Below are 24,001 nucleotides of genomic sequence, written 5' to 3' on the forward strand. Positions count from 1 at the left end.
TCTGTTCCGAGGCCCCGCCCTCTGTTTGCTGTCGCCTTGGAAACCATTCCGCACAATCTGGCCGCCAATGGCGAGTTCGCTGGCTCACTCCAGCGGGCCGAACTCCAGCCCTCACCTGCCCCAGACCCTTGATGAGCGGGTCACTGAAGGTGGAAACGCAGAGCACTGGGGCTGCCAGTTACTATCGGTGTCATTGTCCCTTGTGCACTTCCTGGAGCTTCAGTCATTTTACAGTATTTATAGAGCATCAAGCGCTACGGATTGGGCTAGGCGCTGGGGGCCGGAAGAATAAACAACAGGTGATCCCTGACCTCACGGAGCTTACAGTCCAGCGGAGGGGAAACAAAAAGCAAGCAACAAAGGCATACAACAGCTGTAGGTACGATCCTGGCAATGAACAAGCAATGAACTGAAACCAGGAAGGGGGCATACTTTAGATAAGGCAGTCAAGGTTGTCCTGTTGGAAGAGGTGACATTTAAGCTGAAGCCTACGGAGTGCAAAGGAGTTCAGGAGTTGACCAGGGAAAAGGGGAGAAATAGCATTCCAGGGATAAGAAATTCTCCGCACCAGCCCCGAGAAGGGTTCAAGACCCTTTCTGGGGAACTCATGGCAGCCAGTGTGGCTGGAGCCTGGTGAGACGGATCAGATCTGCAGGGCCTGGCATATGGGGCTAGGGTAAGATCCTTGGGGCTAGATTTGAAAGCCAGGGCAGGATATAGGGGAAACAGTGATAACAGTGCAGAGTGCACAACCCCCACCCCCACCCCACAATAACTTGGAAATGGAAAATTATCATTTAAGTCAACTGCAGAAAAAATGTAATAAAACAGTTATGCACAGTCCCCAAGACAAGACTGTAAGTAACCTTTTTGGAGATAGTGGCAAAATACTATACTCAAAAGTCACAGGTGAGATAAATAAGGCTCCAAGGTGTTAAATAATTTGCCTCATATCGCACAGCAGAACCAGCATTGAAGCCCAGGTCTGACTCCAAAGCCCTACTTTTAAACATAAACATTATTAAATGTAAGTCCTTGTTAACACTTAGACTCGTTGCCTATTGGTCATGGAAATACCAAACAGGCAGTTTGAGAGGCAAATTCTAGCAGTGCCCATTGAAGCAGAGTCCAAGAAACCAGTTTCGTGTGCGGGTAGATCTTCCTGTACAGTGAAGGTGGGCCCTCCACCTAGCTGTTCAGTCAACCCCAACCACTGCCATCACCCTTCCCAACCCTCCTTTGGCTGGTGACTGGCTTTCCCAAAAGGCATGCCTCCAGGAGAGGGCTGGCTGATTGGCAACCATCCAGTCTGTTCTCATCAGCTGGCAAATTCGGCTTTAGGGGCTCTGGACCCTGCAAGATGAATCTGTGACAAATGAGAGTTGGGGCTCACCCCAGTGATGCGGTCCTGTGAAGACTGAGTGAGGAGCTGCCATGCTCTAGCAGACATCCAGCTTCACCATGAGCACCTTTAACACTCACTGCAAAGCCAGAACATAGGCATGTGCCCAGACAAGGGCACACCTAATTCTGCAAGGCAGGAGGGGGAGGTCACAGAGGTAATGTCATAAAGGGGATGGTAGCTGCCCAAGTTGCCCCCACCCCCTCCTCCCTTTAACGTGACCTTTTCCTCTGCCTCAAGAGACCCCTTTGGCCATCTGGAAGAAACTCTTTTGAAAGCTCAGCTCAAAGGACCCTTTTGAAACTTTCCCTGACACTCTCTTCCATAAATATACCGCCTGTGGGGTCCCAGAGACTTCCATTAGTGAATATGAAAAACTTCAGTGTACCTGTCTCTTTATACACCTAGATCTTGTACCAGCCCCCCAAGTCTCTCCAAGACAGGCATGTCAACGCCCAGGTGTAGCATGGTGGAAGTTATCAAACAGCTTGGATGCTGGGCTGGTGGAAAGACTGGCTATTGTTAATTCAATACCTGTATAGCAGGTAGTGTGTCCAATTGTTCACATTATCTCCACTTTACAGATTAAGAAACTGAGGCACAGAATATAACTTTTTCAAATTCAGCAGCAAGAGTCAGAATTGAAACACAAGTTTTTTTTTTTTTTTATTACTTCAAGGTGTCACCAAGGTGTAGCTCTATCCAATAGAACGTTCTGTGATGACAGAAATATTCTATATATGTACTGTCTGACACGGTAGGCACCAGTCACTTGTAGCTACTGAGCACTTTGAAATGTTGCTGGTGGCACAGAAGAAGTGCATTTTAAAGTTTATTTAATTGTAATAATTTAAACTTAAATAGCCACATGTGGCTAGTGATTATTGTCTTAGCATAGGCAGAGGCAAAAATCTTCGGTTTGATGTCTACTCTCTTGCTCACTGGCAGGAGCAAGCTGCTGCATCTCATGGAACCTGTTTCCTTAGCCACGAAATGGGATCATTATTTCTCTGAGGTTATTCAGCCCAAATGAGCTCGTTATGTGAAAAGGACCAAATGTCCACACAGGCAGAGAGAGCGCTTTCAGAAATGGGTGGTGCCTGGACTGCAATGGAGGTCTCTGGGTCGGGGCCCTTGGCAGGGATAATGTCAGGGACCAATTATGAGACTGCCTCTGGCCCAAGTACAAGCCACATGGTCCTGGGGAAGAAAAAGCCCCACCTCCCCTCCTTTCACATATACAAACAGAGCACAGACCTCATGCAGCCCCAAAGGGGCAAGAAGAGACTTTAATTAGGGGAGGGAGGATCCACCAGAATAAGAAAAGGTACAGCGAGCGTGGGAGCAGAGGAGCCAGAGCAGGTGGGAGGGCCCAGAGCAAGCTCTGGAGGACTCACCTCTCCACCTCTAGCACAGGCACTGCACTGATACACAAGGCGAAACAGTGGCCCCTCTGAGCTGGGAGGGCATGAAGTGGACCCTGCAGCCAGAGGATACCTGGCTTTTGGGTCCCAGCTCCTAGGCGTGGCTGGTGGCCACCGGTTCACCCCTTGTCCCTAACCAGTGCTCAGTGGCCATCTTTAGGCAGAGCTCAGGAAGCTGGCAGAGGGTCCCCACCACTTCTACTGGGCCCAAGGAGGTTTGGGAATAAGAGGGCAAGGGAGAGGAACTGGAGTCTGAAACCTCCCTCCCTCCCCACCTGGGGTGGCTCGGGGGAGGAACAGTAGTCGCCTTCTGGCTCCAGGCCCGCCCAGACCCACAGCGACCAATAAGGTACAATCACTGGGACCAGTCACAGCCACTGGAGGTGGAGGTTGTTTGTTTTTAAAAAAAAAAAAAAAAAAAAAAGACAAAAAGGTTACGGTCTCCTACAAGCACAGAGTTTAAGTTTCAAGACGTTAAAAAAAATCTGTCCCGGCCCAGGGGACTGAACATCAGAAGCCAGCCTGACCAGGCACGTGTGGCCTTGGGGCAGGTCCACTGCTGCTTTGTTGCCCAGCTAGCAAGCACACCACCCCCCTCCCGCATCTAATGCCCACCCCGACCCAGCTCCCCTCTGCTGCTGCCGCCGCTGCTGCTCTTGGAAGTAACTCCAGGACGCCTTCGCAGAGACATAGGGGAGTCTGAGGGGGAAGGCCACGAGATCCAGCCAGATGGTTTAAAACTGTCAAGAGAACCAAGATGTGGTGAATGGTGGTTATTACTATATCCCGCCAGGCCTACTCTGGGGCGGTGGGCTGATCTGGAAGCTGCCACTGTGCTCAGATCTCTGAGGGGCAGGGTTGGGTCCAAGGACACCCTGTGGGCACACTCTTTCTAATTCAGCCAGCATTCAGCAGTGACCTTTGGGGTAATGGGCCTAAACCTAGCACTAGACAAGGCAGAGAAGTCAAGGGTGATGTGGGCTTTTCCACAGCTCCCCTTGGATGTGTCGTGGAGGCTGCTATAAAGCCCCGTCACAGTGCCTTGCTTGGTGAACTGAGGTTGCCTTCTTTAGAGATGAGGTACTCACATGCAAGAGCTTGGGGACTCAGAGGGCCAAGGGTAGAGGGACCCAGGACCTGGTACTTTCTGTCAAGCTCTGAGTGGTCCTCCAACCAGGACAGGCCCTTGAAACATTTTCTGCCTCAAGTATCCCCTATGGTGCCTAGAACAGCCCTGGACATTTTATAGACTAATGGCTGTGGACCAACGGCCCATGGGCCTAACTCAGCCCAAAGAGGTGCACTGTTTGGCCCAGACAGTGTTTAAAAGAATATGAATTAGTTGCCAACCTTCAAAATAGGGGAGATGACACATACAAGTCCAGATTTGGGGATTATTTCCAAAAGCTGGAAGATGAAGCTACGACAGGCTGGAGCTGGGTGGTGGTGATCCTCCTCAGGTAAGGCATGTGCTTACCAGGTCCCCACACTGCCCACATCACTCCTGCGCATTACCTGCCTGACCGCTGCATGTGCCTGAGTTTCCGACCCCTGCCAGATGGCACGGTACTATCTTAGATCTTTGAGTCTAAAAATCTAGCTCCAAGTCCTGGTTCCTCCACTTACTGGCTGAGGGACCTTGACTTAACTTCCAGAGCCCAGTTTACTCATATGTAAAATGGGGATAACACCTGACTCAAAGACTGTGTTAGGTGTTAAATGATATATGTAAATGTGTTTTTTTAGCTGTATAACTACAGAAATGCAATGATCATAATAACTAAATGATTACTGACCGAATGAATCAAATATTAAGTTGGGACAAGAACTACTTTTCTTCACAGTTGAATCTCGGGGCATCCTAGCACACTGGCCTAAAATTTTGGTGCTACAATACGTGGAAAGCTTACTATGTACCGGGTGATATGCTTTACATTTATTGCACTTATTGCTCAGTGACACTGAAAGGTACATACTAATTAGTAGTTTCCTCACTTCACAGTTGAGGAAACTGATGCTTAGTTGAGAGGTTCCGTAACACGCCTGAGTAGGCAGTGGAGCTGGCTCACACACAGGTGGCCTGACTCCACAGCCTCTGTGATCTGAACAAGCATGCTACCCTGTGCGCACATCACAGCTACTCTGTATGCTGGCTGCTCTCATTACAATTAAAGCCAGGGGAAGCGGGGGTAATTTTCACTTTAGGAATCTGAGCTCCTGGGCTGGGTCTGTATACACTGGTAGGAGTAAACATTAAATCCACCATCTAGGGATCATAGTCAACTCTGAGTGGAACATGTCAACAAACCAAAGATTGTTTGGAAGAAGGAAAAAAAGGAGGAGGTACGTCCTGAATATCTAAACAAGAACAACTGTGTCATCAGTTCACCAATGTAAACTGTTCCTTTTCTTCAGAGGGCCGCAGTCCTGTCAGGAAGGCACAAACAACTGAAGAGGCATCTGGAGGATTTAGTGATGAAAGTGATGGAAAACAGGTGGAGAAATCATGACTTTAAGCCTGAGAAACAGACACTGAAGGAAAATATTTAAGTCTGTTTGAGAAGTGGAATTACACGATGATTAACTGTTCTATATTCCTAGAAAATTCATATGTGGATTTAACTTGCCTCACTTGGGAGTCTGAACTAGATATAGGGAAGAACTCTGTGTACATTTTGAGATGTAGAAATGAATGTCTAAGTCCCCATGAGGGACTAAGAGAGGTGTCCCCCAGGCACCCAGATATGGAAAATGCCCTGCAGCTCTCAAAGATGAACCTCAGGTTCTCCAGCTCTAAGGTACCTGACTGACCTGCCGCCCACCATGGGTCCTAGAGGCCTCAAGAAATATTCACACACTGTTGGCACCGCTTTCCCATGAGATGCTAAGTTCTCAACACAACCCATGGCTCCTTCTACTTCTGGAAAGAAACCAAGAAGGCCACAACTTACATTCTTGAGGAACTCCTCAGCCACGATGCGCGCACGGGCATTGACTGACAGCTTCATCTCACTGATCTCCTTATCGATCTCCTCCATAAAGTGGATCACAAAGTCCACCAACTTGTGTTTGTACATCTGCTCTGTGTGGAAGTTGGTGATCAGAAAACTGATGTCATACCCCTAGGGAAGGAAGACAGTAGGGACGAGGAAGAGAAGAAACAGGAGAGAATTAATGTCCCATGGACATTTAGTTGGCCATGTCCTCTACATTCACTCAGCCACACGCTTTCAGCTGGCTGTGACCTTCTCCCAAGCAACACGCCCTTCAGTCAGCAGCCCACCTGCTCTGATGGGCTGTCTATGTTGGATCCAAGTAACTCAACCCAGTTGAGAATTCTGTGTCTGTTAGACATCAGTGGCACAAACAGCTGCATTCAGAATGAGTCAAGGGACTTGGAAATCTTGTTACAGAAGAATCTAATCAAGCAGGGAACATTTAGTCTGGAGAGGAGAGATGCTGTGGGAGAAGGATGGGATTGAGGTCTTTAACTATCAGATGGGTTGTGTCTGCGAGAACAATTTTATTTATTCTGGGTAGCCCCAGAGGTCAGAGTTTGGTCAACACGTCTGATGAGTCTGATGATGGCGTGTGCTGCTCTGCATGGTAGTTTCTCAGTCACTGGGGATATCTTAAGTCGAGCTGGCAGAGAGTCTGTGGAGAAGACTCAAGTACAAGGCTAGGCAACAACTGAGCCAATGTCAATCGTGGCCCTGAAAGACTATGATTCAACTGGTGGCAGAGCTTAGAAAGAATTTCTGATTCGTTGTGCCCTCTCTGCTGCTTCCTAAAACCATAGGCTCTAGGAAGATGAGCGATGGATCTCAGCTTTTCTGCCTCTTCCATGACTGACATACAACCAACTTTTCCTAAGTTTCTGATCCCCCTTACTCTCACTCCATATGAGATGAAGAGACTCGACTCAGGCAATGGGTGCCCTACAGCTGGAGGAGCAGTAATCTCAGTTCTAGAAACAATCCCAGGCCAGTGACAGTGGACTCAGTGGTAGAATCCTGGGTATTACGAACACACGAATCACATGATCTCACCTCCACTGGTTTCCTTCGAAGGATAAAGAAGTTCTCTGCTCGCATCATCATGAAACGCATGAACTTGTGGCATAAAATCTTCTCAATCTCATCAGCCTGGTGAAAGCAAAGGAGAAAGGTGTTGCCCTGAAGCTGACACCCTATGACAACAGAAACCTGTAGCCTGGTCTTCTGACCAGAATTTCCCCCAGGCTCGCTGGAAGCAGTGGGGTTTGGTACTGGGAGCAATCACTGCCTGAACTTTGAATCATGGGGCACTTGGTTGCTAACTGAAAGCAGGGTCTACCACACTACAGCCTCTCCAGCTTAATGGGGCATTACCATGATCCCATCTTCCCCCATTCCAGAGAGGTAATTCTGGTAAACCAGAGTCTTTCATCCACTCATTCCAGAAGCCATACCTATATTCAAAGCTGCTTTTCTCATTCTCATTTCACTAGTGCAGCACTTTCCAGAGCCTGTGATACATGCCTGGGGCATCAGGGATAACCTTAGGTGATCTCCTCTTTAATAACACTGAACATCAAATGATTCTCAAAGTTTCTCCCTGCTGAACTCTCAGTATTTCTTTCTTTCTTTTCTTTTTTGAGGAAGATTAGCCCTGAGCTAACATTTGCCGCCAATCCTCCTCTTTTTGCTGAAGACGACTGGCCCTGAGCTAACATCTGTGCCCATCTTCCTCCACTTTTTATATGTGGGACGCCTGCCACAGCATGGTTTGCCAAGCAGTGCCATGTCCACACCCAGGATCCGAACCGGCAAACCCCGGGCCGCCCGCCCGCTGAAGTGGAACTGCTGTGCCCGGGGCCAGCCTCTCAGTATTTCTAAAGGAAGAATTTTGCAGCTGGGTGCTAGGATGCCCTTAGCCCTCTCCAACACTTGTTAATCTCCCCTTTTAACAAAGAGAGCAGGCCCCAGGGTTAGAGCTTTCTGCAGGCAGCAATATCTATTCTGAACTTAGTAACACTATTTTTGTTTTCACTGTATTTATTTTTTTAGAGTTGTCCTCTATTTGGCAAGTGACAGTGTTTTTCTACTTATGGCATAAACTTTTTCCAACAAATTTAAGCAAAAGAAAATGTCAACTTAAAGAAATCTATTAAGTAAGGAACTGTCCAGATACTATAAAAATATGGCAAAAATTATGGGAGTGGTGGGAATGTCAGACATTTGTGAAACGGTGTCCAAGGAAATTACACTCTTTTTTACCCTAAATCTCACTTTCAGAGTTAATGGCTATCAAACCAGTACTAGTACTATTTGTTTTTCTGAACTGGACTCATTCTTCATTCCTCAGGAACGGTTCCATGACCTGACACCAAACTGGCCCATGGCCTTGGCTGCTCCATTTCCTGCCTTCTATTCCAGAGCAAGGCCTAGAAGATGGAGTTGTGCTCTATTCTACTGGCTTGCCGAGTCTGGCAAATCATTTCCTGGTTACTTTCAAGGAAACAGAGCCTGGGTTTCTTGGCACCCTGAATCTGGCACACTGATCTCTCAGATGGAGATCCCTGGCCTCCTGGGGAGGCAGGGGCTCCGTGGTGAGCTCACCTGTTTCACAGCAATGCTGACCCGGACAGAGTTGATGGAGCCCTCAATCAGAACTTTTTCCTTCTCATTCCTGCTGATGGTCACGGGTTGTAACAGGAGCTCTTTGCTACTCCTGAAAACACAATGTCACAGAGGCCTCTGTACTACAGAGGAACAGAACGCTCAGGGAGACCTCACAGCAGGCCCTGGAATCACTATCCTAGACCAGAGTCCAAGGAATAAGAGACTCACAAGCAGGGGTGTTCCAAGATGGGGGCCAGCTAGCGTGTTCTCCATTGGAAACAACACAGGCTCTGGAGTCAGGGCTAAAAAGTTTTGAAATCCCGCCTCCTCTGTTACTTTCCTTGGGCACATTACCCTGTTGGAATCTCAATTTCCTCAGCTGTAAAATGACTCTGATTCCTATTTCACTGGTGAGGACTGAGAGAAATCAAAAAGGATCAAGCATCTAACAGTGTGCCTGGCCCATGGTAGGAGCTTTCCAAATGGCAGCTCTTATTTTAGTAACCACAAGCAAACTCATATACCACTTAGGGAATGAGAAGAGAGAGGCTGCCTTAGATATAAGTTAAAACCGAACACACTTTGGCCTCCTTTAATTATCAATCCAGAATGACTCACTTATTCAGTATTAAGACCCCTCCCAGCTCAGTTCCTTCTGACCCCTAGATATCTGTAAGGGTAGTTAACTGTGGTGGTGGTGTCTGTGGGCTGTTATCAATTTAACATGCCTAGTGGAAATCATATATGTTAACTAGCATAACACAGCACATCCTAACTTATCAGTTTAAAAAAATTCCAGTCATATCAACTTAGTGTGGTAACACGGCTTATCTCAGATATGTCTGTCCCAGATTAAATTTTAAAGGCGAAAAAGAGCAATAAATTGCAGGTCAATAACACCACAGGAGATCTTCACAAATGGCCCTGCCCTGAGACGTCATACCTTGTATCAAGCAATCTTTGCTCCTGAGTAGCTTCTCCTCTGGGTTTTGTCCTGCCAACCCACTGACCCTATTTTCTGAACTCCAAATTGGGAACCACTGTTCATCTGGCAGCAAGACGGAATACGGTAAGTGTAATTATCCCAACAACTCCAGGACAGAGGGTCCTGGCACCCTGTAGATAAGGGCCATCTCTGGGTGCTGCACTCATCACCCCCACCCCGACCTCTTCCCTCCCTACCTGACTTCCACCTCCGGCTTGTTGTGTCGTTCCACGACCTGGGAGGAGAAATTCTCCAGGCAGAGGGCAGCCTGCAGTGTGGCCCGCACGGCACTCAGGTAGGGGCGGAGAGTGGCAGTCTGTAGGAAAAAGCACGGCGGGGGGGGGGGGGGATCAGAATCTGTCTCACCAAACCCACTGGCCCCCTACTCCAGCTCACACGGGAGCCAGGCAGTACTGAGGGTGCCGGTTCTCAGACCAGTGAACAGAACAGACTAGGCCTTCAAAGTGTCTTTCCTTCAAAGTCTGGAGCAGTGGTTCTCAATGGGATGATTCTGCCTGTCAGGGGGACATTAGCAATGTCAAGACAAGTTTCACTGTCATGACTTGTGGGGAGAGGTGCCAAAGGCATTGAGTAGATAGAGGCCAGGCATACCACTAAACATCCCACAACACACAACAAAGAATTATTAAGCTCCAAACAGTGCTGACGTTGAGAAACCCTGGTCTACAGGCATACAGGTGAATGACTGTCCTTCATCTGTCTCTTGAGCCAAAAAATGGATAAGTCCACTGTGTACCAGGCACTGAGCTAGGTGCTAGGAATTCAAAGATGACTAAGACCATCTGTACCCCTAAAAAGCTCAACTAGGTTGAGGAGAGAGAAAATAATTATGAAATAAAGAAGGATAAAATGTGAAATCATTAGACTTACAAGTTATATTTGCAGAAGAAATCGGTTTTGATTTGAAGATAGAAATAGGATTAGGAGAATTTTATAATGAGGAAAGCAGAATACGGTCGTTCCCAGTAGACACCAGCTTCTAGCTACATTGGCCTATCTTCAGCTCCTTTTATGAGCCAAGTTCTTTCTCACCCCCAGGCCTTCAAACATGCTGAACCATTTATCTGCAAGCTTTTCTTCCCTCTTTTTCTCCCCTCTCCCCTAAGTCATCCTTCAGATCTCGGCTTATTCAGGGAAGGCCCCTTCCTTCCTCAAAGAGCCCTTTCTTGACTTCCCTCTTCATAGCATTTATTATAATTTATAACGACACATCCCTCGTATATCTTTAGTAAAGTAATTTCTCCTTCACTCCTAGACCGTAAGCCTCATGGTCAATAGAGCATGTCTACTGTATTCAAACCTACACACACTACACCCAGCTCAGTCAGTAGCTAACACATACAGTGTCTTGCTCAGTTTCTGTAGAACAAATGAATGAATGAAAGAACTTAAGGTTAGAATTACACAAAAGGCCATTAAGAGTTCCAGAAGTAGTGATGAGTACAATGTGCTATATATGGGAAGCACTTCAGATTCAACAGATAAGGCTGGAATGGTGACCTGGAGATTCATCGGGAATCTCAAGTGCCAGGCCACTGAGTTTAGTTTTTCTTTTAATGTGGTAAGGAACTGCTGGGGCTTTCTGAGGAGGAAGTTTCACCACAACAGCTGCATGGTGACTCTGTGGAGAATGGACTGGAGAGGGAAGTGAGACATAAGGCAGATGGCTATTTAAGGAGTGTTGATGAGAGCCTGGGCTAGGGCAGCGGAGAGGAAAAGCAGAGGGGATCACCGGGCTTGGACTGATATTAGATGTCCAGGACAACAGAATCAAAAAACAACTCCCAACAAACTATGGTCCATTCATACAATGAAATACTACTCAGTGATAAAAAAGGAATAACCACTGATACACACAACATGCATGAATCTCAAATGCACTATGGTAAGAAGCCACACTAAAAAGTCTACATACCGAAGAATTCCATTTATAGCACAACCCGGAAAAAGCAAAACTACAGGGGAAAAAAAGTCAGTGGTTGCTTGGCAGGTGGGGAAGACTGATTATAAAGGGATTTGAGGAAAGTTTTTGAGGTGATGGAAATATTCTTTATCTTGATTGTAATAGTGGTTACCTGACTGTATTTGTCAAAATTCATAGATGGTAAACCTGAAAAGGGTGAATTTTAGGTGGCAAGCCCTGTGACGCCTGCTCTTTCACAAATAAAACAGACACAGTCTCATGCAATACCTCAATAAAGTTGGTTTTTATAAAATCAAGAGGCATGGCCTCAATTGGAAAAAAAGAGTATCACAGGTTTCTGGCTGAGTGAAGAGGACACAAAGCCAGAATAAGGAACATAGGACGAAGAGCAAGTTTAGGAGAAAAGGTGAGTTTTGACCTGGAGGTCTAATTTCAAGGTGTCTGTCTTCAAGATAACCAGAAAACCTTGAAAGGGCGGGGAAAACAGATTCAGGAGTCACCAGATAGATACACAAGGTCATCAAGGCCAGGAAACTAGTTAGGTATGAACAGTGAGACTGTAAAGAAGACGAAGGTGGTGAGCCCAAGTGTCAAAGCCCAGGAGCACCCACGATTATCAAACGCGAGGATTTCCAGGGAGGGAGGGATCAGCAGTATCAGAACTTACTACAGTAAGACTGACACGACTGCGTTCTGACCAGGAAGGGGATTGGGTGGAGGCGGCTTAATAAGAGCTCTTTCGGGAGGGTAGAAGCAAGGCTGGAGGCAACAAGAGTGCGATAGGAAAGTGTGGACACTTCCCTCGGGAAACTGTGGCGTCAAGTGGGCAGGAGAGAACAGGGGAGTGTATTTAGTGCAGTTCTACTCTGAGTGGAGAGGCGGCCCTACTACGGACTCCGAGGCCTACTACGTGCCTTCGCGGCGCTACCATAAGCCTAGGAGGCCCTACTTCCGGCTTCCTCCACGCCTCAGGAGTACTCCCTACTTGCTTCGAAAGCCAGACCATGAAGCCGCAAGGCCTGCTGCTTCGGAGGCCGTCCCCGGCTAGCCCCTTCCTCACTTCGGCCCCCGCCCCGCCCTCTTTCTCCCAGCCTCGTCGGGCCCCCACACGCCCCAGCACCCCTCGGCCCCGGGCCTCTCCGTTGCAAAGCCGCATCTCCCCCAGACCCAGGCTCCTGAAGAAGAACAGCGGGGGTCCCTGACCCGGGGCCCAGCTCTCTCACCATCGCGGGCGCTGGCTGGGCCGGAAAGCGGAAGTGCGGAAGTGGCCAGGCCCGCGACGCCTGCCTTTTCGCGAGAAGCGCAGCCGCAGTCCCCGCCTGGACTTCCGGACGGTACCATCTATGATCCGAGCGGGGGAAAGCGAGCCTAGGAACACTTGTCCCTCGTAAGTTTCCCCGCTAGGACTGTCTTCGTATGTTTAGACCCCTGAAGTTTCAAATCGCTACCGAAGCTTCTCCCGTCAGCCATGCAGCTCTCGCTTATGACTTTGGCTTTCTTGTCGTCTTTGCCGCCGTCTTCCCCCATAGCCATGCAATGGTGCAGCCGGCCTCAGGTTGGGCACCATATTAGGACAAGGCGAGGCGGAGGCGCCCCTCGTTTCTTCCGGTTCTGCGCCCCCAACCTCCCTTCGCGCCCCTCCTACCTGCAGCTCCTGGGGCTCCGCGGGACTAACTGCCCGGCGCAGAACCCGACCACCGAGCCCCGCCCCCTGCCCCGGGCTGTTCCCTAGGGTACGCCCGAGGCACAGCGCCCCACCCCACGTGCCGTGGGCTCGATTGCGGCCCGCCAACCCCCACCTCCGCAAGCCACAGTAGGCTCGCCTCGCGTCTCCCCGCCCCCGCGTCAACTGCAAGGGGCCGGCCCATAGCCAGTTCCGGGGCGGTTGCTCCGACCGACCGGAACTCCCCGCCCCCTCCCGCGGCCCGGGGGGCCGTAGTAGGCCGCAGTGAGGAGGTAGAGGGGGCGGGGGCCGCGTCAGGGGGTCCCTAGAGAACAAGGACATTGAAGGCGGGACACTGGGGCGACCCCCTGGTGGGGCCAGCCATTAAGCAGTCCCACTTCTTCTGTGACAGGCACTGAACTGGGCTCTTGACGGGCATCATCTCTTAACCCTCAGAACATCCCGGGGAGGTAGGTACTATTGTTATCCCCATTTTACAGATTCAGACTTATTGTAGGGAAACAGACTTCAGCCTTCTTTTGTCCTCATTTTACAGATGGGAAAGCCTAGATTCAGGAAGGTTAAATAACATGGTCAGGACTACGTAAATAGCGAATGGTAAAGCCTGGGCTCCAACCCAGGTATATCTGGCTTACTAGCCCACATTCTTAACCGCTGTCAGGGGCAAAGCTGGGGAGGAGTGAGGCAAGGAGAGGCTGAGAGGCACAGAGAACATTATCATTTAAGAATGGGATGCTTCGAACTCAGGGGCTTAGCAGAACCCAGGAGGAGTGGAACAGAAGAGAAGAGCATCAGAAAGACAGCATGGTATATCACAGTGGGCATAAACTCAAAACTGCCTAGATTCAAATTGCATCTTGGTAAGCTTTACAGTCTCAGTTTCCTTATCTGTAAAGTGGAGATCATCATGGTCCCTGCTCATGGGGTTGAGTGAGGAACTCAATGACAAGCGGGTAAAGTGTCTGCACCTAACTTGTTGCAGAGTACATGCTCTGCTCCCTGAATAGGAGCTGTGCCACCAGCCTTGTGAATAGGGTACTGAAGCTTGGCTTTCTCCTTGAGGCTATCCCTAGATAGAAGGAGCCCTTGTGCTTTTCTCTTGCCACTTTCTTTCTCATCAGTGGTCTTTTCCTCTCCAGCTCCACAGGGTCTGGTGTCCTGGGCCATGAGTGAGCTGAAGGACTGCCCCTTGCAGTTCCACGACTTCAAGTCTGTGGACCACCTGAAGGTCTGTCCCCGTTACACGGCAGTGCTGGCCCGCTCTGAGGATGATGGCATCGGCATCGAGGAGCTGGACACTCTGCAGCTGGAGCTGGAGACCCTGCTTTCCTCTGCCAGCAGGCGCCTGCGAGTGCTCGAGGCTGAAACCCAGGTGATACCCCACAGAGGGGATATCACCAGGGATGGACTCTGACACATTATGGGATGGGTCCTTGAGTTAGCCCCATCTGCTGAAGCCTGGGGTACAGAAGTTTAGCAGGGGAGAGAGATCCAAACTGGGCTTGCTGTGACATGTAAAGTATGCAAGAATATTCACCATCCTCATAAATTACGAGATTTCTGGTTCACTAAGCGTTTATTGACCCCCACCCCACATTGTGTTCTGGGTCTTGTGCTAGTCTAGAGAGAGATAATTAGGACAATTCTGGCCTTCAGGGACTTTGCCAACTAAGGAGAGGGGGAGGTCAGGCAAGTACCAAGTGATATGCTGTGATGTTTATGAGTACTTGGGGACCTGCAGTGGGGAGACCTGGGTTTGAATCTTGTCCTGAGCACTTGCTGGTGTTGCTGTTTCCTAGCTTTGTCACTTTGAGAAAGTTACCTCCTAGCACTGAATGTCAGTCCTCTGTCTGCAAAGTGGGCTGAATAATAGGACCTACCTCAGAGCTTTTTGTGAGGATTAAAGGATTTTTTTGCAAAGGCTCAGCCCAGTGTCCGAAAGTAAGCATTTCAAATGTTATTTATTGATACTACTCTGATTATTTCTATTCATAGCATAAACATCCTCTGAGCTCTGTGTGCCAGGTGCTCTGCCAGACCCTGGGGAACAGAGATGGTTAAGATGAACTTTCTGGTCTCTAGTAGCCTATAATCTGCTAGAAGAGACAAGGTTCTCTGTTGATTCCAGTGTGACCAAACAATACAGTTGGGCCTACAGTGGAGGTATGAACTACCAGAGACCCATAGAGGAAGAAGATGCCATTTCAGCTGGATCTCGAAAGATGAATAATAGGGCTGGCCTGGTGGTGTAGTGGTTAAGATCACATGCTCTGCTTTGGCAGCCTGGGGTTCATGGGTTTGGATCCTGGCTGCGGACCGACACTCTGCTCATTAAGCCATGCTGTGGCGGCATCCCACATACAAAGTAGAGGAAGATTGGCACAGGTGTTAGCTCAGGGCCAGTCTTCCTCACTGAAAAAAACAAAGTTGAATAAAATTAACTTGTGGTCCCTGGGAATCCGCTGAAGCTTTGTCAGCAGGGCTGTGGCACAGTCAGTTGTATTTTAGCATCTATGAAGCTGGGTAACTGATGCAGAGAAGGCTTCTCAGTTGTGGTGACATTTGAAGTGAAGGTTTGCTGGGAGGCTTACTTGCCTTCACCAAAAAGTTAGGACCAGCATGTTTTCCCAGGGACAGCATGCGCTGAGGTGTGATCATTTGTTTCACCTTTCTGCTAAACACTGTATGACTGGCTTGGGTGCTACAGAGGTGAGTGAGTACAGACAAACAAGTGAGTGGAATGATGAGAAGTACATGAATAAAGGTCTGTGAGATGGGCACAGAAAGGGAGCTGAGTTTTAAAGGATGAGTAGGAATTTGCTAAATAAAAAGGGCATAGGGGAAGACTGTGGGGCCTCTTTGAGTTCTAGATCCTCATTTTTCACTGGAAGAAGGAGTTGTCCTGTGTCTTCCCTTCTCTCCCTTAGTGACAGTCTCTGTGAATTTCAGATCCTCACTGATTGGCAGGATAAGAAAGGTGACCGACGATTCCTGAAGCTTGGTCGAGACCATGAGCTTGGAGCTCCCCCCAAACACGGGAAGCCTAAGAAGCAGAAACTGGAAGGGAAGGCAGGACATGGGCCAGGCCCTGGCCCTGGACGGCCCAAATCCAAAAACCTGCAGCCCAAGATCCAGGAATATGAATTCACTGATGACCCAATTGACGTGCCACGGATCCCCAAGAATGACGCCCCTAACAGGTTCTGGCCCAGAGAACACAGAGGGGCCTCAGGATTTGGGCAGTGGAGGCCGTGGAGGGGACTGGGGCTGAGGCTAGTGTTGCAGGGGAGTGGTCACTCAGGATTTGCTTCTCTCGCAGGTTCTGGGCTTCGGTGGAGCCCTACTGTGCAGATATCACCAGCGAGGAGGTGCGCACGCTAGAGGAACTGCTGAAGCCCCCAGAAGACGAGGCTGAGCATTACAAGGTAGAGACCCTGGGCCTCGACAGACATGATGGAGAACAAGAGGCTCAGAGTTGCCTGAGAATCAAAGACCCCAAAGCCGTATATTGTCTTCTTCCCCTCCCCTGCCCAGCCTCCTGTCTGCCCCGTTACCCCACCCAGATAGTCAGGCTCTACCTCTCGGCTTTCTCCCCTTTACCCCATCCAAATGGTCACCGCGTTCTAAGGCACCTACTTGAGTGAGGTCCTCCCTTGTCCCCTCAACTCCATGCCCTCTGCTTTGGTTCAGGCCTTCATCAGCTTTTACCCAAATGGCCTCTTAACACTTTCCTGCCTCCAGAGAAACTTTTTCTTTTTTAACTATGTAAAAATTTACCTTTTTTATGATGAAAATAAAACAGCTTCCATTAAAGAAAATGTAGAAAATATAGAAAAGTGTTGAGGGGAACTCTCTCATACATCAGCTGTCACGATCAGATGTGCTCATGACACAGCCCTGCTCCCAGGCCTCCCCTGGCTCTCGTTACCCACAGGATCAAGTCCAAGCGTCTCAGTCCTTGGTGGCCCAGCCCCAGTGCCCCTCTCTAGTTTCCTTAGCCACACCCTCTTATCACTGCTTCATTTACCAGCCCCACCAGGTACCTTGCCCTCACTCCAGGCCCACACGCCAGCCTTGGTGGTCTCTGGGCCTCTGCACATCTCCTCTTGGCAAACTGACTCACTCTTCAAGGCCCTGATCTCATGTTACCTCCACCATAACGCTTTTGCAGTTTTCCCTACAGAAAGCTGGTCTCTTTTGTGCTGGTACAAAAACACCTTGGTCTACCTGTGTCACTTCACATATCTCAATTTTTAAAAAATTTATTTGAAAAAGTAATCCCTATAGGCAGTAATAAGTTCATGCAGTACAAAAGATAATTCCCTGTCCTTTCTGACCCTAAGGCCCCTGGTTCTCTCTAGAGACAAGCAGCCTTGACCTGAGATGGTCCATGTACACATGCCATTCTGCACCTTCTATCTTGGAAATTGTTCCATATTGTCTTGTGTGTGTGTTGTAGTTCTTTACGTACCTGTCTCTTCTCACCTACTCCAGGCACAGGCCTCGGCCCTGGGCTGGGTATTTGGGAGACAGATAAGTGAATGAATGAAGGAATGAGGAATGAATGAAGAGCCTATTGGCAGTGCCCAAGTACACAGAGAGCCTCCACACACCCCAGGCATGGGGTGTCTTTACCCTTTGGGGCTGGGTGGGATCTCTCCCACAGATCCCACCCCTGGGGAAGCACTACTCTCAACGCTGGGCACAGGAGGACCTGCTGGAGGAGCAGAAGGACGGGGCCCGGGCAGCAGCCGTGGCTGACAAGAAGAAAGGCCTCATGGGGCCACTGACTGAACTGGACACTAAAGGTAGGCCCCCTCACCTCCCTGCCTACCCCAGGCCAGGACTTAAGTTCCCAGGACTTCAGCCACCTTTCCACTACTTCTCTGCCTGGTTCAGACGTGGATGCCCTGCTGAAGAAGTCTGAGGCCCAGCATGAGCAGCCAGAAGATGGGTGCCCCTTTGGTGCTCTGACGCAGCGCCTCCTGCAGGCCCTGGTGGAGGTGAGCACCCCAACCCAAAACCAGAGCTAGGTTTACTTTCTGTTTAATGTTTATTTTTATTTTCTACTGAAATGTATCATACGTTTAGAAAGGTAAACAGATCATAATGTACAGCTTGATAAATTTTCACAAATGAGCACACCTTATAACTAGCCCCAAGATCACAAAATAAACATTACCAGTATTCTAGAAGCCCCTCCCATGACCCTCGCAGTCTCTACCTCTCCCAGAAGCAGCCACCTCTCTACAGTTACCCTTGCCGAGCATTGGCTAAGGGCTGAGCCCTGTGCATGGGGCTTTCCACACATCCTCTCTTAGGAGGCCAGGACACTGGTTAGCCCTGGGTTGCATATGAGAAGACTGAGTCTCAAAAAAGGAAACTGTTTACTTGGGGTCACACAGCTAATAAACAGAAGCAGGATTCAAACCCCAGGTTCAGGGTCTCTTTATTTATGTCCACTGGCTGACCTTAGGCCTATCTCTTCACCTTGTTGAGCCTCAGTTTCCCCTCTGGCTCAAACACAATAGTTTATTTCTCTCTTAAGTAACAGTCTGGGGCACATGTTCCACATTGGCTGAGGTGGGGGAAATTCTCTGCCCCACACCATCAGACAGGGACCCCAGCTTATAGTGGCTTTGCTGTCTTAAAACTGCACTCTGCACAAGGTCACTCTGGGTGTGATTGCCACTCCAAGCACACAGAAAAAGAGCAAGGTGTGTGTGAAGGAAAGTTTATGGGCCATAACTGGCTGTGGCTTTTATTTCTTCTGATCACTTTCCACTGGAGAGAATTTGTCGTGTGACCACACCTGAATGCAAAGGAGGCTGGGAAGTGTGGTGTAGCTGGGTAGCCAGAAGCCCAGCTACTATAGAAGAAAGGTGAGAATGGTTTTTGGACAGCTGGCAGCCTGTGCCACAACAGGCTTAGCACAGTGCCTGGTACATTGCAAATGCTTAGCAAACCTTAACTATTCTCATTACCGTGTTGAGTGTTTTCATCACTCTTCTGTGCTCCCTTTTTTCGGGATCAGTACAGAAAAAGAGATTTCTAAAATGATCAAAGCTTTTGGAGTCAGTTTGGGAAGGCTTCCCAGAGGAGTTGGGATAGGAAAGATACAGGATGTTTCTGGTCTGCGAAGACTGTCCACATAGGTCAGAGAGGAGCAGGAAAATGGAAATCCTATTGCTCTTTCCCCTCCTGCCCCATGTCTCTGGTCTTCTAGGAAAATATCATTTCCCCAATGGAGGACTCTCCTATTCCCGACATGTCTGGGAAAGAATCGGGGGCTGATGGCGCAAGCACCTCTCCCCGCAATCAGAATAAGCCCTTCAGGTGAGTGCCATCCTCTCCACACCCAGCCTACCCCCTGCTTCTGTGGGTTCTGTCCATCTCAACATGGTCTTCACTAATAGGCCAAGGACAGTGTGATAAAGCCCAATAGAAGTCTCAAATGTGTGTGCCAGCCCAGCATTTCCGCACGCACAGACTTAGTACAGGGTTCATCATAGCGCTGTTTGTCCTAAATGTCCAAGTGAAGGGGATTGGCCGGCTAAGTTGTCGTAACTCCACACGATGAAATAACTTGCAACTGTTGTTCATATTAGAGAAATATACTTAATCGATATGAAAAGATGTAAACAATAGAGTGCCATGTGAGGAAAACTTCACTTGTAGCACAGTACAGACAGTATGATCCTGTTTTTATTTAAGATATACTTAAATATGGGCACATAGGGAAAAAAACCTTAACCTATGAGAGATTAAAAGTAATATATGTAACAAAATCTGGAATATATATAGTATATATAATAACATATAACAAAGGTATATTTTATATAGTAATTATAATAACATGAAGCAAAATAATGGTAATGATAACAAAATAATAATGGTTCTCTCTGAGTTGTTGGTAATACAGATTTTTCAGTATTTTTTTTGACAATGGATATATGTTGTTTGTGTTTGAAACAAGACCAGATGTGTCCGTCTCTATCCTTTTAGACCTAGATAGATATAGAGGGGGTGCCCTAAGGGAGAGGAGGATGTTCACTAACCATGGGAACCCCTGAGGGGTCCCGCCTTCAAGCTGGCCCTTTGCTGAGGGCTGTCTTCCCCTGCAGTGTGCCACATACCAAGTCCCTGGAAAGCCGCATCAAGGAGGAGCTCATTGCCCAGGGCCTCCTGGAGTCAGAGGAGCGCCCTGCAGAGGACTCGGAGGATGAGGTCCTCGCGGAGCTGCGCAAACGGCAGGCTGAGTTGAAGGCACTTAGTGCCCACAACCGCACCAAGAAGCATGACCTGCTGAGGTGAGTGTGGACAGGAGACATGGGTGAGGGGGTGGCCAGAGAGGCCTTGGCCGCTGCTGATCACCTTTCAGAGGCTTTATGACAGGCTTCCCAAACCCAGCAGGGCCTCTAAATCACTTTTTAAATCTTGAAAAAAAAATCAATGCTGGTTACCACTCCACTGGTTATGTCTCAAACAGATTCTAATTCCACAGGCATCTGTGATTGACTGATTGATTTACTTGTTCTTGTAGTAAAAAACATAAAATTTACCATCTAAACCATTTTTAAGTGTACAGTTCAGTGGTGTTATATTCACATTGTTGTGTGATTTATTTTTTTAATCTTCTCATCCTTATTTCCCGCCCCCCAAGTTTTATTATGAAAAGTTTCATACACACAGAAAATCTGAAGCAGTAGTACAGGAAACACCAGTATATTCTTCACCTAGATTTATCAGCTGTTAACATTTTGTGGGACATCTGTGGTTATTATTGATCCTTCACCAGAAATTGCCCAGTGTTTTAGGACCAGTTCTTTAAGTAATTGGTTGCAGTATCATTCATTTTATATTGGACTCCCATACATCTGGCCCCGCACTGGTCACAAGAAGGGTATAGATGACATCTGGAAGGAGATCATGGTCATGGCTGCCCTTTTGTTAGGAAGATAGAGAAGCAACCCAACTAAGTCTCCTTGCTTCTCACAGGCAGGTGCTGTGTCTTTGCCTCATGGAGCCCTAACAGGGCAGGGCAGACTCATTCAGTTGGCCAGCTCTGCCTTCCCTTGGTTAGACATTGTGCTGGGGGCTGGAAGAGAGGCAGGACAAAGGGCTTGCAGTCGACACATGGATCATTGGTAAAGACAAGTGCCATTAAAAAGGAAACGTAGCTGCTGACAAGCTGCTAGGGTGTTTAAGAATAAGGGTATACTGAGTGCATACTGTCTGCCAGGGGCTTTGTGTACACCCTCCTGTTTAATCTTGAGACAGCCCAGGGGGTAGGTGGTACTTTCCCTGTTTACCAGCTGAGGAAATAAAGGCCCAGTGAAGTGAGTGCTCTGCTGAAGGTCACACAGCCAGTAAACAGCCAAGCTGAGACTTGGGCCCAAGGCTGAATCCAGCGCCTCATTCTCATTCACATTCCCTCTCAAGGGCAAGAAGAGGGAAATACAAATGAAAGAAGTGCTGGGGGTAGGGTGGGGGGAGAGCCAGAGAGAAGGAGAAGCATGGATGTGCAGAAACAGAAGTAATGGGCAGTGAAGGAACTAGTTTGGGGCTATCAGCAGGTCAGAGTGCAGCCCTCAGCCCGGCCACAGACTAGCTGCAGGGCCTGAAGCAAGACCCCTCCTGCCCCGAGCAGCAGCTTCCTCTTCTGGAAACTTCACAGGTTAGACTAGATCGGATCTCTAAGCAACCTCCCAGTTCCACCATGCATGGAATTTATAGGTTAGATTCTATTCAGAGGGGTCAGTTTGGCATCTCACCCACCTCCTGTAGATCTCAGACTGCCTCGGCCCTCAAGTTGCTCTGGAATTTGGTTTCTGAAATAAGCAGAACCCCTTTTATTTATTTTTTTGCTGAGGAAGATTTGCCCTGAGCTAACATCTGCTGCCAACCTTCCCTCTTTTTTTTCATATGTGAGCTGCCACCACAGCACTGACAGATGAGTGGTGTAGGTCCACGCCCGGAAACTGAATCTGGGCTGCTGAAGTGGAGTGCACTGAACTTAACCACTAGGCCACCAGGGCTGGCCCTGCAAAACCCCTTATAAAGAAGATTATGAGGAGTAGCCTGCTTTGATTTAGATCTCCTACTCAGTAGTTGTGGGATCTTGGGGCAATTCTTATCCTCTTTGAGCCTCAGTTTCCTCACTGGTAACATAGGAATAATAGTAACTACCTCACAGGATTACGAGGATTAACTGAGCTAATATTTTTTAAGAGCTTAAGATAGTACCTAGCACATAGCACCATATAAGCCTGGTTCATTAACTTTGCTTTTTGGTATGAAATGGTCCATAGGAGTGTCAGCATGGGGTGGTGGGTAGGCTCTGTCTAGAAGAGGGAGGGGCTCCACTCTGGAGATGGGCTTCCCATGGCACCGGGCCGGCTGGTCCCTGCAGGCTGGCAAAGGAGGAGGTGAGCCGCCAGGAGCTGAGGCAGCGGGTCCGCATGGCAGACAATGAGGTCATGGATGCCTTCCGCAAGATCATGGCTGCCCGGCAGAAGAAGCGGACCCCCACCAAGAAGGAGAAGGACCAGGCCTGGAAGACTCTAAAGGAGCGCGAGAGCATCCTAAAGCTGCTGGATGGGTAGCCTGCACCCTTGCCTCAGGCTGCCTCCCCCGGCCTGGGTGAGGGAGTGAGGGGAGGCCCACTTCCTTCTTTGGGCTGCCAGAAGTCTCGGCCTGTGGCTGCCTGTCAGATGTCAAATGGTGACAGCCTTTAGAGGTTGTGGTCCTTCCCTGAGGTCTTTTGGCCTAGCTCTGTACAGCCAGGACACAGGAGGCCCTGCTGGGCTGGCCTGGGGCCCAGTCTCTGCTTGGTCCCCAGAATGATGGGGTCCTTCATTCTGGGCGTTCCTCTTCACCCTCTTCACCATCCCCCACTCCGCCCCCCCTTGTCTTCCTTAAGGACTTCTCCCTTGTGGTTTTGTAAAGTGCAAACTTAAGAATAAAGTGACTGCTGTGGTTTTTAAAAAAGCATCCAGAATCTTTGAATGTCTGTTATTGTGGGGTAGAAAGGAACTGGTGTGGGTGGCAAAGGTTCAGGAAAATGTGCGTGGTGGCTCTCAGCCTGTGGCCACTAACCCATGTCATTCATTCAGGGAGAACTTTCCGAGGATACTTGTGGCTTCAGGTAACAGTAAGCCCCCAGCTCAAAGTGGATTAACAACAAGGAAATGTGTTGGCTAGGGGCTTGGTGGTGCTGGCCTTCAGTATTGGCCAATCCATCAACTCATCTGGACCATCAAGGGTCCAGGTTTCTCCACACTGCCCTCCACAGTGTCAGCCTTTGCCTAAAGTGGGTTCCCCTCTGTCTGTGTGGTGGCAGCCAGGAGCAGTCAGGGAGGCCAAATGCTTCCTCATTTATGTCCAGTGCAACGGAGGGCAGGAATGGGCCAGCTGGTTTCCATGGCCCAAGCAAAGAGCAAGAAGCCTTTCCCAGATACCCTTACGTCTCACCGGCCCAAACTATCTGACATGCCCATTCCTGAACCAGTCACTGTGACAAGGGATGACGCTAACTGGTTTAAACTGGCGAGAGTAGAGTCTACAACCCCACTAAGTCCAAGGCAGCGAGGAGAGTGTAGGTTGAGTAGAAATGGATGCTGGATAGGCCACCAACAACGTCTCTTCCACAGCCTGGCGAGGAAGCTAGGCCTGGGGAATACAGATGAATAAGTATACTCTTGTCCTTGTGTCAAGTTGTTCCCAGGGAGTGAGAGAGTTGGAGAATAATTGCAATTTACTGTGGGAAGGTTGAAGTCCACATGGGAAAGGGGAGGGGAAGGTTCCCTGAGGAAGTGACCTGTGAACTGAGCCATAAAGAAGGATGGTGAGGAGGGGCCGGCCCTGTGGCTGAGTGGTTAAGTTCTCTCGCTCCGCTTCAGCGGCCCAGGGTTTCACTGGTTCGGATCCTGGGCGCGGAGATGGCACTGCTGGTCAGG

The 24,001-nt window shown here is 49.0% G+C and overlaps 2 protein-coding genes and 1 long non-coding RNA gene across 11 annotated transcripts in view; 2 read left to right on the forward strand and 1 right to left on the reverse strand.

Annotated features, from left to right (window-relative positions):
* LOC100058358 (actin-related protein 2/3 complex subunit 4) overlaps positions 1-12,922 on the reverse strand; it is a 31,793-nt gene extending 18,871 nt beyond the window's left edge. For 2 of the 7 annotated variants that reach the window (XM_070238479.1, XM_070238477.1), the window contains exon 1: positions 1,394-1,527. In XM_070238479.1, the coding sequence (XP_070094580.1) occupies positions 1,394-1,436 (43 nt within the window). In that variant the 5' untranslated portion in view covers positions 1,437-1,527. Of the gene's footprint in view, positions 1-1,393; positions 3,567-5,777; positions 5,949-6,875; positions 6,972-8,426; positions 8,539-9,611; positions 9,731-12,582 lie in introns of those variants that run through there. The other 5 variants (XM_070238480.1, XM_023620009.2, XM_014731421.3 and 2 more) reach the window with 4 other exon arrangements.
* LOC138918189 (uncharacterized) lies at positions 53-8,816 on the forward strand. The gene is made up of 2 exons (XR_011427191.1): positions 53-379; positions 8,173-8,816. It is a non-coding gene; the product is annotated as an uncharacterized lncRNA (long non-coding RNA).
* A 38-nt stretch (positions 12,923-12,960) lies between the features above and the next one.
* On the forward strand, positions 12,961-23,036 carry TADA3 (transcriptional adaptor 3). Of its 3 annotated transcripts, none has more exons than XM_005600384.4 (10): positions 12,961-13,092; positions 13,435-13,492; positions 14,183-14,415; positions 15,993-16,243; positions 16,363-16,468; positions 17,710-17,851; positions 17,943-18,046; positions 19,270-19,379; positions 20,168-20,353; positions 22,456-23,036. In XM_005600384.4, exons 3-10 carry the CDS (start codon positions 14,209-14,211, stop codon positions 22,646-22,648), a joined length of 1,299 nt encoding a protein of 432 aa, XP_005600441.1. In that variant the 5' UTR covers positions 12,961-13,092; positions 13,435-13,492; positions 14,183-14,208; the 3' UTR covers positions 22,649-23,036. The 3 variants fall into 3 exon arrangements, with proteins under 3 accessions (XP_005600441.1, XP_070094583.1, XP_001494747.1); XM_070238482.1 differs by having other exon boundaries at positions 12,967-13,172; XM_001494697.6 differs by lacking the exon at positions 12,961-13,092 and adding an exon at positions 13,186-13,315.
* Positions 23,037-24,001: the final 965 nt, after the last annotated feature.

Source organism: Equus caballus, chromosome 16, assembly GCF_041296265.1.
Source record: "Equus caballus isolate H_3958 breed thoroughbred chromosome 16, TB-T2T, whole genome shotgun sequence".
In the NCBI taxonomy this organism is placed as follows: Eukaryota; Metazoa; Chordata; class Mammalia; order Perissodactyla; family Equidae; genus Equus; species Equus caballus.